Here is a 15,241-nt window from a genome sequence, read left to right as displayed (position 1 = left end):
TTATGTGGACACTCCAGGCGCATTCTGTCCCCGTCGCCATGAGGTTCGTCGCTGCGAGCCGTATGCTGTATGTGCGAGTGAAGCATGGGAAGATGAGGCCGGCGAACACCGCTCAATCTCGCGTGTGCGAGCGAGGAAGGCGGGCCGGAAGCGCGCTCTCCCCTTTCGCGCGCGAGGCACAAGGGTGAGGCAAGGGAGGGGGGTGGTCCTGTGGTCCGGCGGATGCTGCGGCGTGGCTAAAGCAGGGGGCGGACACTTCGTATACATCCCATTGGCCGTTTTCGAGCAGACGCTCTTTCGACGCTAGCGCCAAGGTCCCCTTCAGTTACGGCCCTAACCAACGGGCGACACATTAGGCAAAATGGCGGCGCACATGATTGTTTACGTTGTCATGGCAACAGCAACAGCAGCGGCGCGGCACCTCCTCTCCCAAACGTTTTTTTTCCTTTTTGTTTTTATTATGCCGACCCGCTCCACTCCCTTTCCCCCTTTCCCCCATGCCGCGCGCGCCGCTCACTTTTTTTTTGTTTTTACCCATAAGCGGCGCGTTTTTTCTTCTTTTTTATTGCGCGCTTGTTACCGCGTGCCACGCGCCAGCTCGCAAGCAATGCGCGCGCTACGCCACGCATTGGCATTGCTTGCGAGCTGGCGCATGGTGCACCGTGGGCTATGCGTTGGCAGGCACGCAGTCTTGCCCATACATATATTATACCAGCATGTGCCGGAACATAAAAAAAATTCCACTTCCAGCACAACAGATGTTTAGTCTCGCTTTATTGACTTCGTTTCCGAAAAGCGATTTTTCTTACAACGTGGTGTGATACACGCTCAAAAAACGAGCAAAAGTGAGAGGTGCATGACATATACAAGAGTACTAAAGACAAAAGTTCACAGATGGTGAAATAACAAAAGAAAGCGCTAGAAAACGCGAAGGCCATTTCATGTACACACATATAAAAACAAGATTTTTATATAACGTCTTCAAGACCTAAATGTAGACGAGCTCCTGATATGTGCACTAAGATATTGCACAAAATTGGGCGACGTGTATGACATAGTCATGACAACTATAAAAAGGGAAAACTCACTAGTAATGGCAAAAACAATGACACGCAAAATACCTGAAAGATAGAATAAAATGCTAACATGGTTTGATTGAGAGCCATACCGAAAGAAAGCTTACTTATAAATCTGCACGAAAGTATATGAAATGCTTGACATGTTCATTACTGCTGAACAAATTGAAAAAAAAAACATGGCAGAAAAAAATAACATTGTACTAAAAACTGAAACACACATTATCACATTTTGCACTTGGCCACAACTTGAGTAACGGTGGCAAGGCGAACAAAAGATAGTCGGCTTTTGCAGCAACACATAGAAAACATTCGCAGAAAGGCTTATTCCTCAATCAAAGACCAGGTAAAACAAGCCAACACGACTTTTCTTTCTACCCGAATGCAATGCTTAGCAATAAAATGACGTCACTTAATGCACTAAGTCGTACCTACTGGCCTCTCCCTTGTATAATAAACACGAACTGCAAAAATCTGCATGCAGGACCCTTGCAATGCTCATGCTTTCCAGAGGAAAAAAAAAAGCGTATCATGCCTACACATGAAGGTTGTTCGCGCGGTTTTCCCATCGGGCGTTACTGAGATAGTACACAAACACTAACAGTAATTTATTCAGCTGTTAGTTGGTTTGTAGAACGCGATACACAGAAAAAGCACTGAGGGCGGTATGGAAAGCTGCGCAAGTTACTGAAGTTGCAGAATGAGACTTGCCACAGAAAAACACAAGTCACAGACCAGGTGACAATGAGGAGGAACATCTATTTGTCAGCTTTCTCTACCGGGAAGAGGCAAGTGTAGCACAATCAAGGCGCAACGACGTCCGGAGCCTCATGGAGTACACAAATGGACAGGGCTGTGTTCGTGTACATGCGCATTCTGATGTCCTTAGGTCTGAGCGCTCACCTGTTGTCTTTAGACACCCGGAACAACCTTGCAGAACTTGTTTTTGAGGTATTTGTGCACTACTGCACGATGCACGAGCGGTACGAGTCGTGAAACGGGTGAAACATCGCGGAGCACAAGCACACAGGTACCGAGGACCACAGAACTGACGAAACTAACCACGTCGGTCAACGCACAGCAGCGCACGCATCTCGATGACAGTAGATAACAAAAATAAAGCATTACGTAGCGGACTAAGCAGCAGCCGGGCCGGCGGGGATGGCACGGCGGCGCGGGCGCGTAGACAGTCGAAGGTGAGGGAGTTGAGAGGGTGTTACGAGAGAGGGCGTAGGGAGAGGAGTTGAGCGGGGGGAAGGGCTTGGCCACCTGGATCGGCGCGCGTGCGCGCGACGATCTACGAGGCCATGCAAGGGAAACGGATTTTCGCGTCGCCCGTTACAGAGATGGCGCCAATTTCCTGTGCCACCGGAACCGGGGAGTGTCCCCCCCTGGCTAAAGTGCGCGCCCGCGCGGGCATCTTCAAAGCGATCTGCGATGTTTGCAGAATGCACGTAGTGCAGGTAGCTTCGTACATGTGCTTGCGACGTTTCGTTCGCGATGAAGCGAGAGATGCACGAACGTCAATTCGATCGCTGCTGCTGCCGCGATTCCTCCCTCCAGCATTTTGACAGTGAGTTTCCGCGCACACCGAGCAAGACCGTGTTCATGTTTATGTGCGCGCGCGTGACACATGCCGTGCTTATTTAGTCAAGACACGGCGGGCTAGTTGGTTTAAATCCATGACAGAATGTGTAAGCGCGCCTGAACGAAGACTTAGAAAGAATAGACACAAAGAGATAGCGCTGTCTTTGTGTGTGTTTCTTTCTACGTCCCCTCGTTCAGTCGCGCTTACATATTATATCAATGTTAATTTAGTTAGTAAGCGAATGTTTACAAGTTCATACAGCCGATAAAGCTGCTATCCTTACTTCGCATAGCTATCCAATAATTTGCTATAGCAATCGGTGCTATCGGTGTTATAGCAATCGGTGGAAACGAAAGCAGAATAGACCTGGAACTTTAGCAGTGACTGTGTAAACATTAGTGTCGAAGAACGACCAATTGAACTAGATTTGAAAGGAAATGTACTGAACCGAGCCATTTCATGGTGTAATGAAGATCTTAAACCGATGTTTTCGATTTCGTTGTCCGTGTTCGTTAGCTGTGCAAGACAGCACAATAAATTATCTATCCGGGGGCTCTGTCACTTGTTACCATACCAAAAAAACTATTCGTCTGTACTCGTGTATTACAATGTACAACAAAACATTTAATGCATTACCTTGCAACGGTTTCTTCACAAGTTCAATTTCAGCTACGAAAGATTCTTAAGCGTACACGTGGCATATACGTTACATAAAACTCCTTCAGATGAATTGGTTGTATCAATTATTTTATGGTTTATATATACTGGCGCCCCTTTATTTGTTTTTAGCATTAGTCTTACTTTAAGATGTATTTGAACACGAAATTGATGCGTAGGGTGAAACTTTGGTCATGGCGAATCCGCGAAGGCTAATATAGGGTATTTTCAGCCGCCCTGTAGGGTCTTTTTAAAAATTTGTCTGGCAACACCGGTGTGTTTCTCGTGCTTTACCTGTGGTGATGACCACTCATGCATGGGTATACTTCCCAATATTTGGCAACAGCCTCAGCTTATTAAGTGTATTGGTTTGATAATTTGTAGAAATAAAGTACTTGGAAGGGAAAAGAGCTGTACACGCACGAGGCATTCGTAGCAGCTTATTGCTCAGTCGAGTATTCAGCATTCATAGAAGCCCTTGTAGAGCGCAGCTGGTAACCGAGCGAACGAGCACTGGAGAAATATGAAAGCGAACGCGTGAAAGAAAGAAACGCGTGAAAGGTGAAAGAGCGCGCGAGGACGAAACTGGATGAGGAGGCTACAGGGAAAGCATGAGTGGAGGAGGGGCGGAGGGGTAGCGGCCTGCGCATGCGCTGAGTCGCCGGCTGCACCGGCATTCGCCACCGCGTGGGCGATCTCATCTGAGCTCCCGAGGGAGGGGGGGGGGGGTTGCGGCAGAGTGGTGTGAGGTGGGAAGGGCGACGCTCGTCATGGCTGGTCCGTGGCGTCAGCTAGCTGAGCTGAGATCAGTCCACGGTACCAGCGGGTGTGACGTGTGTCGCTGCATGGCGAGTGGCTATGTGACGCTCCCTTGGGTGTTGTCGCCACTGACACTAGTCGCACGATTTCCCGGCGACGAAGGGCCGCTCTCCTCGTTGGTGGAAAGAAAGCGTGAGAAGGGTAGTGCCGGGTGCAATGTGCGGCGACGATACGATATGGCGCCAGAGTAGCGCGCGTCGCATGTATGGAAACAAAGCGCGCTCACAGCGTTCTCTTCCTGATATAAACCGTGTAATCATAACACAACATATTGACACACGAAATGAAAACACGTATATAGAGCTGCGCTCAAATTTCGCATTATGGAGTATCGTATATCAATCGGCAGTAAATTTTTTTCATATCTCACTCCAGCCATTTCTTGAATGTTTAGAGCACTGCGTATTCGCAGCACCCAGTCATTTTGCAGCAGTCACAGCAAGGCATACGACGACTACCGATTTGAAAATGGCGGGGCATGCCGGGGCAGTGCCTCCTCTAAAGAAGCGGAGGCACTGGCTGGTGAAACTTGTTTTTGAGGGGGTTATTCTAGTGCTAGGGGTAAGTGGTGGTGCCGCTGGCAATTGCGAATAATCGCACCATTCCATAAATTAGGGCATTTGAAAAATCGGTCGGCGATTGTACATTTTTGTTACCGGAACATATATTTTGAGGCCCCTGCAAAAAAAAAATTGCTTTTGCTATCCGATACCGAGTTGGGTTCCACATTTACGATTTATTTATAGCACTAGAATACTTAATTGAAATAAAGCATGGCCAAACAAATTTTATGTTACAGCGAAGCTGTTTATGGCTGGGGTTCCGTGCGTTTTTGTTATCCGTGTGCAAATTAAAGCTGTGGGCCGATCCCGAAGATTGCGATATATACCGGGCCAACCCGCGGCGGAGGTGAATCAGGCTTCAAGTACTCCACCAACTTGCAAAAATGTTTAATACCTAGGGTCCAAATAGAACCCTTATCAGATATTAAGCTGATATGAACTGATACTACACTTTGAGCCACGTCGGCAATGTCTACGTTCGCACCGTCCTCTCTTTGTCGACATATACCAAGCATTTGTGTATCTAGTTTCTTTTCCTTCCACTCTGCCGTGGTGGCGGTCCCGTCATCCACGTGAATACATATATATATATAAAAACCTGTGTTGTGAGCCACACAGTTTCGCTGGTCATCCACCTTCACAGTGGAATGGCTCGATGACTTCGTTTTTTACTTCGATCGTTACATCCGTGTTCGTCATATCGAGGTTCGACTGTACAGCAACGAGCGCTAGCAGATAGCAGATACCGCGATTAACGATACACGTCTAAGGCAATTATGCTGAGTGAAAAATGCTTGAATCATTTTCAAAAAATCTTCCGTGCTTTGCGGTCAGAATCATGAGAAGTCATCACAAACCAGTGGAACATCTAATGGGCCTAATACTAACATCTTATAGATATCAAAGAGCCGATGTGTCTTATTAAGGTTCATTATACTTTGGCAGTACACTGTTTATGGACATTATATAATAATGTTGTAAAGATGTATGTGCTACGCTAAGTTGGTTGGCTACGTGTTTATTTTAAAAGTTTTCTTGATGTATTTCAGATGTCATTTCGGTTGGTCTACTAAGATTTTCTCGTGAAATTTTCAAGCAACTTGATCTTTGAAAACACTTATTTCGCCGAGCTTTTCTGCGCACGAAATGCAATTTGCAATGAATGTGGTACTTAAATTTTGGAGAAGTAAAATGCGGAACCATAGGCTCAGGTTATAGAGTGAAGGCTCGTATAAAATGTAAGCATTTTCGTTTCCAACTGTGGATAGCCAGTGACTATATATAGCACTGCACTGCTGATAAATACGCTTTTTTCGGACCACACATCAATAAATGTCCTCCAATAGACCTTTTTTTCCAATTTCCCTATGACAGAATTATGCTTTCTCATTCATTCGAATCATAATTAAAAACTATCCTTTCTGCTTCATATGTGTACATCTATAGACTGTTTATTTTCGGGTACAGTTTACTTTTACAACTTTTGTTAATTTAGTATCCTAATTGTGCCGGGCGGTAGGTCCAGGAGAGTGAGTACACTGGGCTTCCTCGACTCTGACATGTGCATGCACTTACGCTTAGACATGACATATCTAATGTAGTTGTACCTGCCACGACATCACATTCAATGCAGCGAACACTCTGCTAAAGGCGATGATATACCAGGCAGTCACGCAAGATTTCATTTTTCTCAGCAAGCTTTGAGATTTCATGTGTAATGCACAATCAACCAATAAAAAGACATACTATTCTCACACATTAAGCGTAATGTACAAAATTTTATCTTGGCAACGTATTATAATATCTATTCATGGTTATATGTCCCATCAGCTTCCTTGTGCAACGTACCTGCAATACAACATGGCGGAGCTTTCTATAGTTGTGAGTACGTCGATTATTGGTAATCTCTTATAAATAGACAGAATGTCCAGGATAATTGTGCCATAACTGTCGAGACAATATTTGTGGTTTACTGGGAATGTGCATTTATGTTGCTTAATGAAGCGAAAATCCACTATGTATCGTAAAAAATCAGCTAAAATACCAGTACGGTCCTCATGTTGATTCGTTTTATTTTTACACCCCAAAATTATACTTATTTAACATACTAGCAAAGGGCATCTTGGCCGGGATCATGATGATCAGATTTGTTATGCAACATAGTTAGTGGAAGGCTCCAAATTTAGGCTGAACAAAATCTTGTGCTCAGCAGCAAAATGCCACACCGCATTAGCTATCGCAGATATGTTTGAAACCAGTCTCCTCATAGGACAATACTTTACTGACTTTATGAACTGTACTCTATCGGATGGCACTTCAGCAGCTAGGGCAAGCTAGATCAAGTCCTTAACTTGTCCCAGCTAGTAGCAGCTGAAAGGACAAAATTGCAGTACATGACATGTATGACATGCACAGGTTTAAAGGGAGAAATGGCAACACTGACCAGTAGTCATTGACGACACTCCATGACTCCTGGAACAGTACTACAGGGAGAGTCTTCGGCGGGGGTGGGGGCGGGGGAAGCGGCAGAGGTTTCTGCCGAAGCAGCTCTAGACGGCGCTTCACTGCTTCCATGGGTGGGCGCAGGGGAAACCGGTTGATGATGTGCGGACGGCCGGGTGGGATGTGGGGCGGCAATGGAGCATCAGGATTCCGCTTCCGCTCTTCTTCAGCGCGGTATTCAGCTTGGTACCGAGCCTCATTTATCGATGCCATCAGAATCACGTGTGGTGGGCGGTGTACGTAGTCCACAGTGGGCTCTTTATTAAGGTTGACAAGCCTATGGTTCATGGGCATCCAGCCGCCTGGGTTGCGTAATGAAGGGGGACGTGGGCGAACCGATGGTTCCTCCTCACTGCAAGAAGAGCAAAGAAACAAACTGTGATGCAGTTCTCAATGTTCATAAAACAAACAAAAGCTTGAGTGGCAAAACAACTTAGTGAATTTCGGATCTATGTTCTGCTGTTGAGCTAGTACGCGAATCATAAACGAACAGTCTCTGCAAACACACATAGAGGAAGAAGTACCGACGAGGTGATCACTTTGCACGGTCTTTCAGTGTGTGTCTCTTTGCAATACTGACACGAGTCAAACCACAATATTTGATCTGATAGCGCTCACGTCACTCATGTCAAGACATTTCTGTCACCAGAGGGCTCTTAACATGGCAACTTTTAAATGCATGGACATTTCTGCAAGCATTACATAACACAATTTTTAGCCGCAGCACAAATTCTCATTAGCAAGTGCTTATTTGCCCGACTCCATCGATTATTTCAAAACCGTTCCCTGAACACACCAAGAGAGCAGAAGTGACAAAGCACGAATATAGTAAAAGTGTTTGACGTATAAACATGCACAAGTTTTGCAGCAATTATGGTTTATGGCTGTGAAAAAAAAAGAGCTTTTCTCAACGCAGCCTGTTTCCTCCATATATGGAAAATTTAATGAAGGAAGAAAGAATTAAAGTTCACTGTCCCAGTGCTTCGAATTCATTCGGCCTCGCATTGAAATCTGCAAGCCTCCTAGTTGACTCGCATGTTAGAACCGCCCCGTAAAATGTTGGTCTAGGGTTCAATCCCTCAACCATTACAAATTTTTCTCCAACTGCAAAGTTTTTCTTTTTGATCGCAAAACCCATATGGGTTTCCTTGGTAGCTTCGTGCTAGTCACGTGGACAACTCTTCCTTTCATGCATGGTATTTGTCGCAATGTTCTACATGAGAAGATCGACATCCTGGAGCTGTTGTGCTCAGGCCACAAAAATATATGGCACGAATGGAATTTCTGAACAATACGCAGACGAGTAAAACCAAGCCTACATTTCTGTTTGTAAGACACGTACCAGCAGCCTAAAAGTTTTGTAGCAACACTCAGAGTTAACAGATCACAACCTCTGTCACGATTCCTTTGCTCACTTCCACCACACTAACATTGACGAGGCACAATATCTGTGCGGACTGATTATACTGCTGTGACAACTAAAGTTGTACGCACTAGCCCAAAACGAAGTGCCACTCAAACACCAACTGCAACGAAATGCTGGATAGCGGAAAAGCCTAGTTTCAGATACTGTACATGTAGAGAAGCCTCGGTTGAGATTTGAAATACGAACGGATGCGTCACGAAAAGCTCGTCACTAAATACACGTTTTGTTGCCAACCCCCCACTGATGGCAAAACCCGAGCGTGCCAGAAATCGACCGTGTCCATGTATGGCTCCACGTTTAAACGATGGTGCCGTCTGCCACTTGTAAATTTTCTGTTTAAAGCCGTTATCCTTTCGGCCTTACCTAGCAGGTGGCGGTCGTTCCGACAGCCGGGCAGGTTGACGCTTATCACAGCCGCTCGACACACTGTCAGCACGCGTGATCTTGGTAATGCTACGCCTTTTATTGCAATAGCAATTATATGGACACTCCTGGAGCATTTCTGCCGGCGTCGTCGGCGTGAGGTTCGGCATAAAGCCCAAGGGCGATAAAATCGTCGCCACGCGCCGTACGCTGTATGTGCGAGTGAAAGCGTGCGAGGGTGAGCCGGCGATCGCGGCTGAACTCGCGCACGCAAGCAGGGAAAATGGAGAGGCAGCGCACAGTCTTCCGTCGCGCGCGAGGCTCCTGCGGAAAGTAGGGGGCGGATTCTACTCCGGGCAGCAGCGCGCATCCACCCGAGCCGCTGTATCTTGAAAGCCATCCATAGAGAAAGAGCCATCTGCGACGGGGACAGAGTCCGCCCGGGCGCCGTGTTTCCGCGGCTTAGTTCGCGTTGACGCGAGATGCAGCACGAAGGCCAATTCGCTCATTGCTGCTGCCACGCTTCCTCACTCCAGCGTTCTTGCAGCGAGTTTCCGCCGTCGTGGAGTGAGATGTGCTATGTTTGCTTGTGCGCGCGTGACACCATGCTTGTTAATTTAGTTAGTGTGCCTATGTTTAGAAGTTTATACCGCCGCTAAACCTACTATTCTTACATCGTGCACTTGTACATGTGCACTGATTTGCTATCGCAATCGAATTTCTTCGGCTTTCAGGCGGAACTGCGACCTTTTTGATACCAAAGCTGAAGGAAAAAACGTTGGAAGGCTAGTAGCGATTATCCTCTCGACAGAAATGGTCACTACGCTTCATTGACACTCTAGAGGAATTCTTGAGAAGTGTAGCGTCTTCTTCAGTCGTGGGGCTGCGCTGTGCTCAACTCGGTGAAGCGGAGGCCTCAAGAGCTTAGAGTCTATCATTCGAGAATACGGGAAGAATGCCTTTCTTAGCGCGTTGGGGGTGACAGTGGGGTGTGAACCATGTAATTTATTTTAGATACCCGCAGCATCTCAAACTACGACGCCTGCGTCTTCGACCAGGAGGTGCAGCACCTCAAAACGCTAGCTGTTGAATGCGAAAATGCTCCCCCCAAAAATACCGCCACTACCACTGCATGCTACACAGGTACCACCGACCGCACGGTGATACCATCAGTCCTAATACCACCGACCGCACGGTGATACCATCAGTCCTAATACCGCCGGTACCGCCGCAGTGGTATCACTGGCACCGATGCCACAGGACCGATACCCACGGCACCAAATCTATATATATCTTCGGGATCGGCCAAAGAAAGAGGCTAGAAACTTGCATAACAGATTCGGAAAAGTGGGAGTATAGCTCCCAAAGAAAGCCTTCATCTTCAAAAAAAAAAAAAACAGACGTCATTACCGTTCGCTGGAAGCTACGCACGACCGAGAACGCACGGTTCCTCGGCATGAACTACGAGATTAGGCCGGGCCCTCAGCTGCACGCGGTGGATTGAAAAGCCTCGAAGGCGACGTGCTGTGGCGTCATATACGCTAAATACAAAGTGCACGCATCGTCTGCTTAGGTGCTGCTTAAAGGATAAAAATTATCTAATCCCCAGACCTGCAGCTTCACCAAGATTGCTTCAGTAGCATAAACTACTCACCTGTAAACAATTCAGCCAGACCGAAATTTTGTTGCAGTTCGAATACATGAAAGAGTGCTTGATCGAGTGCTTAAGTCGATCAACAAAGTGGTGACAGCAGTTCACTCTTTCAGGTTTCACCACAGCCAATGCCAGGTGCACGCCCACCACATAGTCCTATACATAGTTTAAAACTATGCCAAGGAGGGGCTATTTCATTCGCAATGAAGCTTGAGTTAACTACACGCGACAACGCACTCACGTAGTATCAGCCCTATCAGCGTCAAATGAAACGTTAACAGCGGAGCGCGTGGCCCAAGCATAAGTGGGAGTTGTAGTGCGCGCCGTCCAGTGACAAGCGCACACATCCGATTTGGCACGCACGGCGCTCGTTTGGGAGTCAAAGAAACGGCCACGCGCGCTCGACACGCCCACGCCGGCCACCGTCGCGGCTGCCAGCCATACCGCGCTGTGAAAATTTGCCGATTGAAAGAATGAATGTGGCGCACAAGCGGCAAACCGCATGAGCGAATCTATAATGACGGCGCAAACTGCACTACGCGCGCCGCTGTTAGCGCCGATAACGGTTTCGGCGACCTGCGCTACAATACTCGCCGCAAACTGCAAAATTTCAGCTTTTATTTCATTTTTATTTTCTCCCTTTTAAATATAAGAACCAGAACAGAAGCGAAAATATCGCGCGCTGCTGCCAAACCGGATGTGCGTGCCTGTCAATGGTGATGACTGGACTACACCTTCACTTATGCTTGGACCACGCGCTCCGCTGTTCACGGTTCATTTGACGCTGACAGTACAACTGTATGGGTAGTGACCACAGCCTTAACTGCGTATTACCGCATCCAAGGTTGCAGATTGCAAGAATATATTTTTTTTTAGTAAGCTTCAGCATTCTCACTGGCAAACAGCCTTGAATGAAAAGGCTGTCGCTCATTGTGACAGTGGAACACGAACACAGGCACTGACACAAAAGGCAAATATTAAGTCAACGTGGACTGTTAAATTCCATTCTAGAAACCTCGCAGCGCTTGTTTCGTGCAAGGACTTATATTAAGCGAAAATTGCGTCTGAATTAACGCTCCGCATACAGCGCCATTCAAATCGCCCGCTTACGAACGGGGAATCGTGACGTTGCATACGACGGCGGTCGACAGCCGGCGCTACGGTTTCTTGCGCAAAACGCAGAAACGCTGCCAGAAACCGAGCCAGGACAGAGCCGACAGTGCGAAAGGGAAAGCGCGCGCCGTACCATAAACACAATCTTCGACGCTCGTCGCGATGGGCCTCGTTCTCTGCTACTTGCAGTTTTGAGTTCGCAAAACCTGCGCAGCACTACGCGATAACGAAACTACTTTAATGCGAAAGCGCGGACGGCGCAGAGTCGAGCGAAAACGAAACCTTTCGTCTACCCGCGTCGTTGTCAAAGGTAAAGTCAAAAAGTTTTTTTTTTTCCCAAGAATCGAATGGAATTGAGCAGGATGCGTTGTTGGGCAAGTTGGTTCATTGTAATTGGAAACATTGGTTGCGCTTTCTAGACAATCAATGTCCTGTCTTCTTACATGTGATTGTCTAGAAAGCGCAACCAATGTTTCCAATCGAATGGAAGTAGACAAATAGCATTTTCTTCCTTCTCATAATGCAATGCAGTTATATTTTTATTATGACTGGTTGAGTACTAGTGGCAGAATTATGACGAGGCGCTATGTCATCGGGCTAGTACTAGAATGTCCCGGTGGAGTTTGAAATCGTGTCCTGCATTTACCTCAATTTCTCAATAGAGCTCTGGCCTCGGTAATACTGACGCCTCGTGCACTAGTATATCACCTAAATTTAGCTTGACAATATTTGCCTTTAGTGTAAAACTAAAAGGACATGCACTTTGGCACTGCTGTCCGATGCGCACCAATTCTCAGTGAAAACACTGAGTCCGCATAAATATAACATCGAAATAATGTGTCCCAATGTCCGTGCACAAGACAAACAAGACATCCGCCATAAGTCTAATTTTGGATATCCTACCACGGACGTCCCAAGGGCAATGCACATGACATTTTTCAGTTTACACATGAATAGTGGTCTTCCAAGATGAAGGCTTTGTTCGAGTTTTCTATGAAAAAAAATTGTCTTCTCGTATTTTCTCATTACAATCCGAAGCTATCAAGTCTGTGGCTTCTTATTCTGACGCAATTTACTTTGAAAACATCAGTATATCACGCCACTTCTGCCCGGTGTAATTAAGGCCTAGAAGAAAGAATTAGGCACACAGTACGTGCACGCGCGCGTGTACACGCGATGTGTATGATCTTGTTGTATGGGCTTTATGTCCACTGCATATCTGTCACAGAGCATACTGTGCAAAAAGGCCCTGACGTGTCCACGAAATGTACGCAGCATGTTTCCAGACGCACTGCACTAAGGAACGCAGCTGCGTACGCGGCTCGTACAGCGATGGTAAGCAAAAGCTATCGAGAAAACTGGGCACGTATTATAAATACCGTGACGCATGTAACCTTGCTTTTCAAATAACGCCAAGTACGTACTGCGCCACAGATCATGTAGCGCGTAGTGCCGGCTCAACACCATTGTTCGCTACGACACCGACAGGCCGATCGTGGTGACAACAGCGGAAATAAATAATAACAATAATTATTAAATTTAAAAAGTCGCAGTTTGGCCCGAAAGGCGAAGCATCGATAGCTTATTAGTAGACAGCTATACGAAATAAGGATAGTAGTATTAAAGGCCGTATAAACTTGTAAACATTCGCTTACTAACTAAATTAAGCATGGCGTCACGCTGGAGTGAGAAAGCGCGGCAGCGGGCGAATTGACCTTCGTGCTGCCTCTCGCTTCAAAGCAAACTAAGCGGCGATAATACAGTGCACACAAAGCTATCAGCACTCCGCGCACTCTGTCCCGATGGCAGATCGCTCTCAATATAGGGCCCGCGCGGCGCCATACGCCGTCGCCGCCTCCCCCCGGTGCCTTGCGCGCGACGAAAGACGGCGCGCTTCCTCCCCATTTTCTTCCCTTGCGCGCGCGAGATGGCGCCACCATCGTCGGCTCACCGTCGCACGCTTTTACTCGCGCATACGGCGCACGGCGACGACGTTATCGCCCTTAGACTTTATACGGACTATCACAGCGACTGCGACGGCAGAAATGCGCCTGGAGTGTTCTATAATGGCTATTCCAATAAAAGGCGTTAACACCACAGCATGCGCGGTAACAGTAATGTGTCGGGCGGCTGCGATAAGTGCCATCCTTCCAGGCTGTTGGAACGACCATCACCTGCTACGTAAGGCCGAAAGCATAGCGGCCCCATCGTTTAAACGTGATCAGAGCCATACATGGACGCGGTCGATTTCTGGCACGCGCGGTTCGCGCCATCAGTGGGGGGGTTGGCGACCGTTTCTTGATTGAGGGCACGTCCTCGACAGTGCTTGTGCCCAAAATATGATCGCATAATGAGCGCTTACGATTAGACGAGAGTAAAAACAGACGGCGCTCACATGGCAACCCGTGCTCGACTCACCCAATAAATGGAACCTTGGTTAGCGTTTAATCGAGGACACGTCCAAGACTGCGCTTCGACGAAAAAACATGATCGCATGACGCGTGATCATGATCTCGTTATTGAGAGGACAACGCGAAGCTCGACAAAGCACCCGTAGCGACAAACCTAAAACAGAAATCGTAGACGCTACGGAGTGGCTCGCAAAGGTCACGACCCGTGCGATCAAACTTGCAACGCCGCTCAACGTCTCATGTAGAGTACGCGTGCTGTAAAGTGATTTTGCGATGTCCGGACATATAATTCGGGCAGCAACGGAGCTCGCGACGAAGGCAATATGGGGCGTAAAAGTGCACGAAGTCCCATCAGGGCTACCGCGACCATGCGTCGACCAATTTCGAGCGTCCGATTTGAATAAGCTATGTGCCGACGCAACAGCTGAAAAAGAGACCATACCTCACGCTGGGTTCCTCTTGGAGTTTCTTTCCGTCCATGACAAAAGGGCAAGGGCAGCAAGGGGACCAAAGCGCTGAGCTCGAGCTAGGAGGACGACTCCCGATACGTCCGCCTCGATCACCAGCCAGATTCGAATGTCGACGGGGACGGAAATTTTAATGCCAGGGCAGCTGCAACCACGAGCAGCTCGTGCCGAGCGCGAGCTGTTGCTGATGATGATCTCAAGCATTGGTACACAACCACAAGGGCAGATTGACCGAGAAGCGGGTGATAGAACAATAAGAAAGACGCGATAAAGGGCGGGGTAATAGTAGCATAGTAGAATGAGAATCATAAAGCTAAAAACTCTTGATATATTGTAACCTATGAAATGAACTTATTTACAATGCGATTATGGTCAGCGTAGCGCAAGAGACACGACGGTCAGCCAGGCAGTGGCCAGCTCCTCACGCGCCATTCCATTCTACTTCCTCTTCTGCGTCGGCGTGCAGCGCGGCCTCTACTCCGAGAGCAAACGAAGCTCTCCGACTGAGCGGCAGCCGTACAGCGAAGTGACCAATCAGCGACCGAGGAGTGGTCACTCTGGCGTAGAGACTCTGGCACCGACGGCAGCCACACTGCCGCTGA

At 47.6% G+C, this 15,241-nt stretch overlaps 1 protein-coding gene and 1 pseudogene across 2 annotated transcripts in view; both read right to left on the bottom strand.

Annotated features, from left to right (window-relative positions):
* LOC135909928 (uncharacterized) overlaps positions 1 to 14,778 on the bottom strand; it is a 31,398-nt gene extending 16,620 nt beyond the window's left edge. Inside the window, exons 1-2 of one of the 2 annotated variants that reach the window (XM_065441938.1) lie at positions 14,615 to 14,778; positions 7,147 to 7,557 (exon numbers count right to left, since the gene is read on the bottom strand). In XM_065441938.1, coding sequence (XP_065298010.1) covers positions 7,147 to 7,557; positions 14,615 to 14,652 — 449 coding nt within the window. In that variant the 5' untranslated portion in view covers positions 14,653 to 14,778. Of the gene's footprint in view, positions 1 to 7,146; positions 7,558 to 10,648; positions 10,905 to 14,614 lie in introns of those variants that run through there. The other variant, XM_065441939.1, reaches the window with a different exon arrangement.
* On the bottom strand, positions 4,994 to 5,173 carry LOC135909930 (U2 spliceosomal RNA; annotated as a pseudogene).
* Positions 14,779 to 15,241: the final 463 nt, after the last annotated feature.

This window comes from Dermacentor albipictus, unplaced genomic scaffold (genome assembly GCF_038994185.2).
Source record: "Dermacentor albipictus isolate Rhodes 1998 colony unplaced genomic scaffold, USDA_Dalb.pri_finalv2 scaffold_31, whole genome shotgun sequence".
NCBI lineage: Eukaryota > Metazoa > Arthropoda > Arachnida > Ixodida > Ixodidae > Dermacentor > Dermacentor albipictus.
Note: the sequence above shows the minus strand (reverse complement) of the source record. Positions and strands in the feature narration are given on the sequence as shown.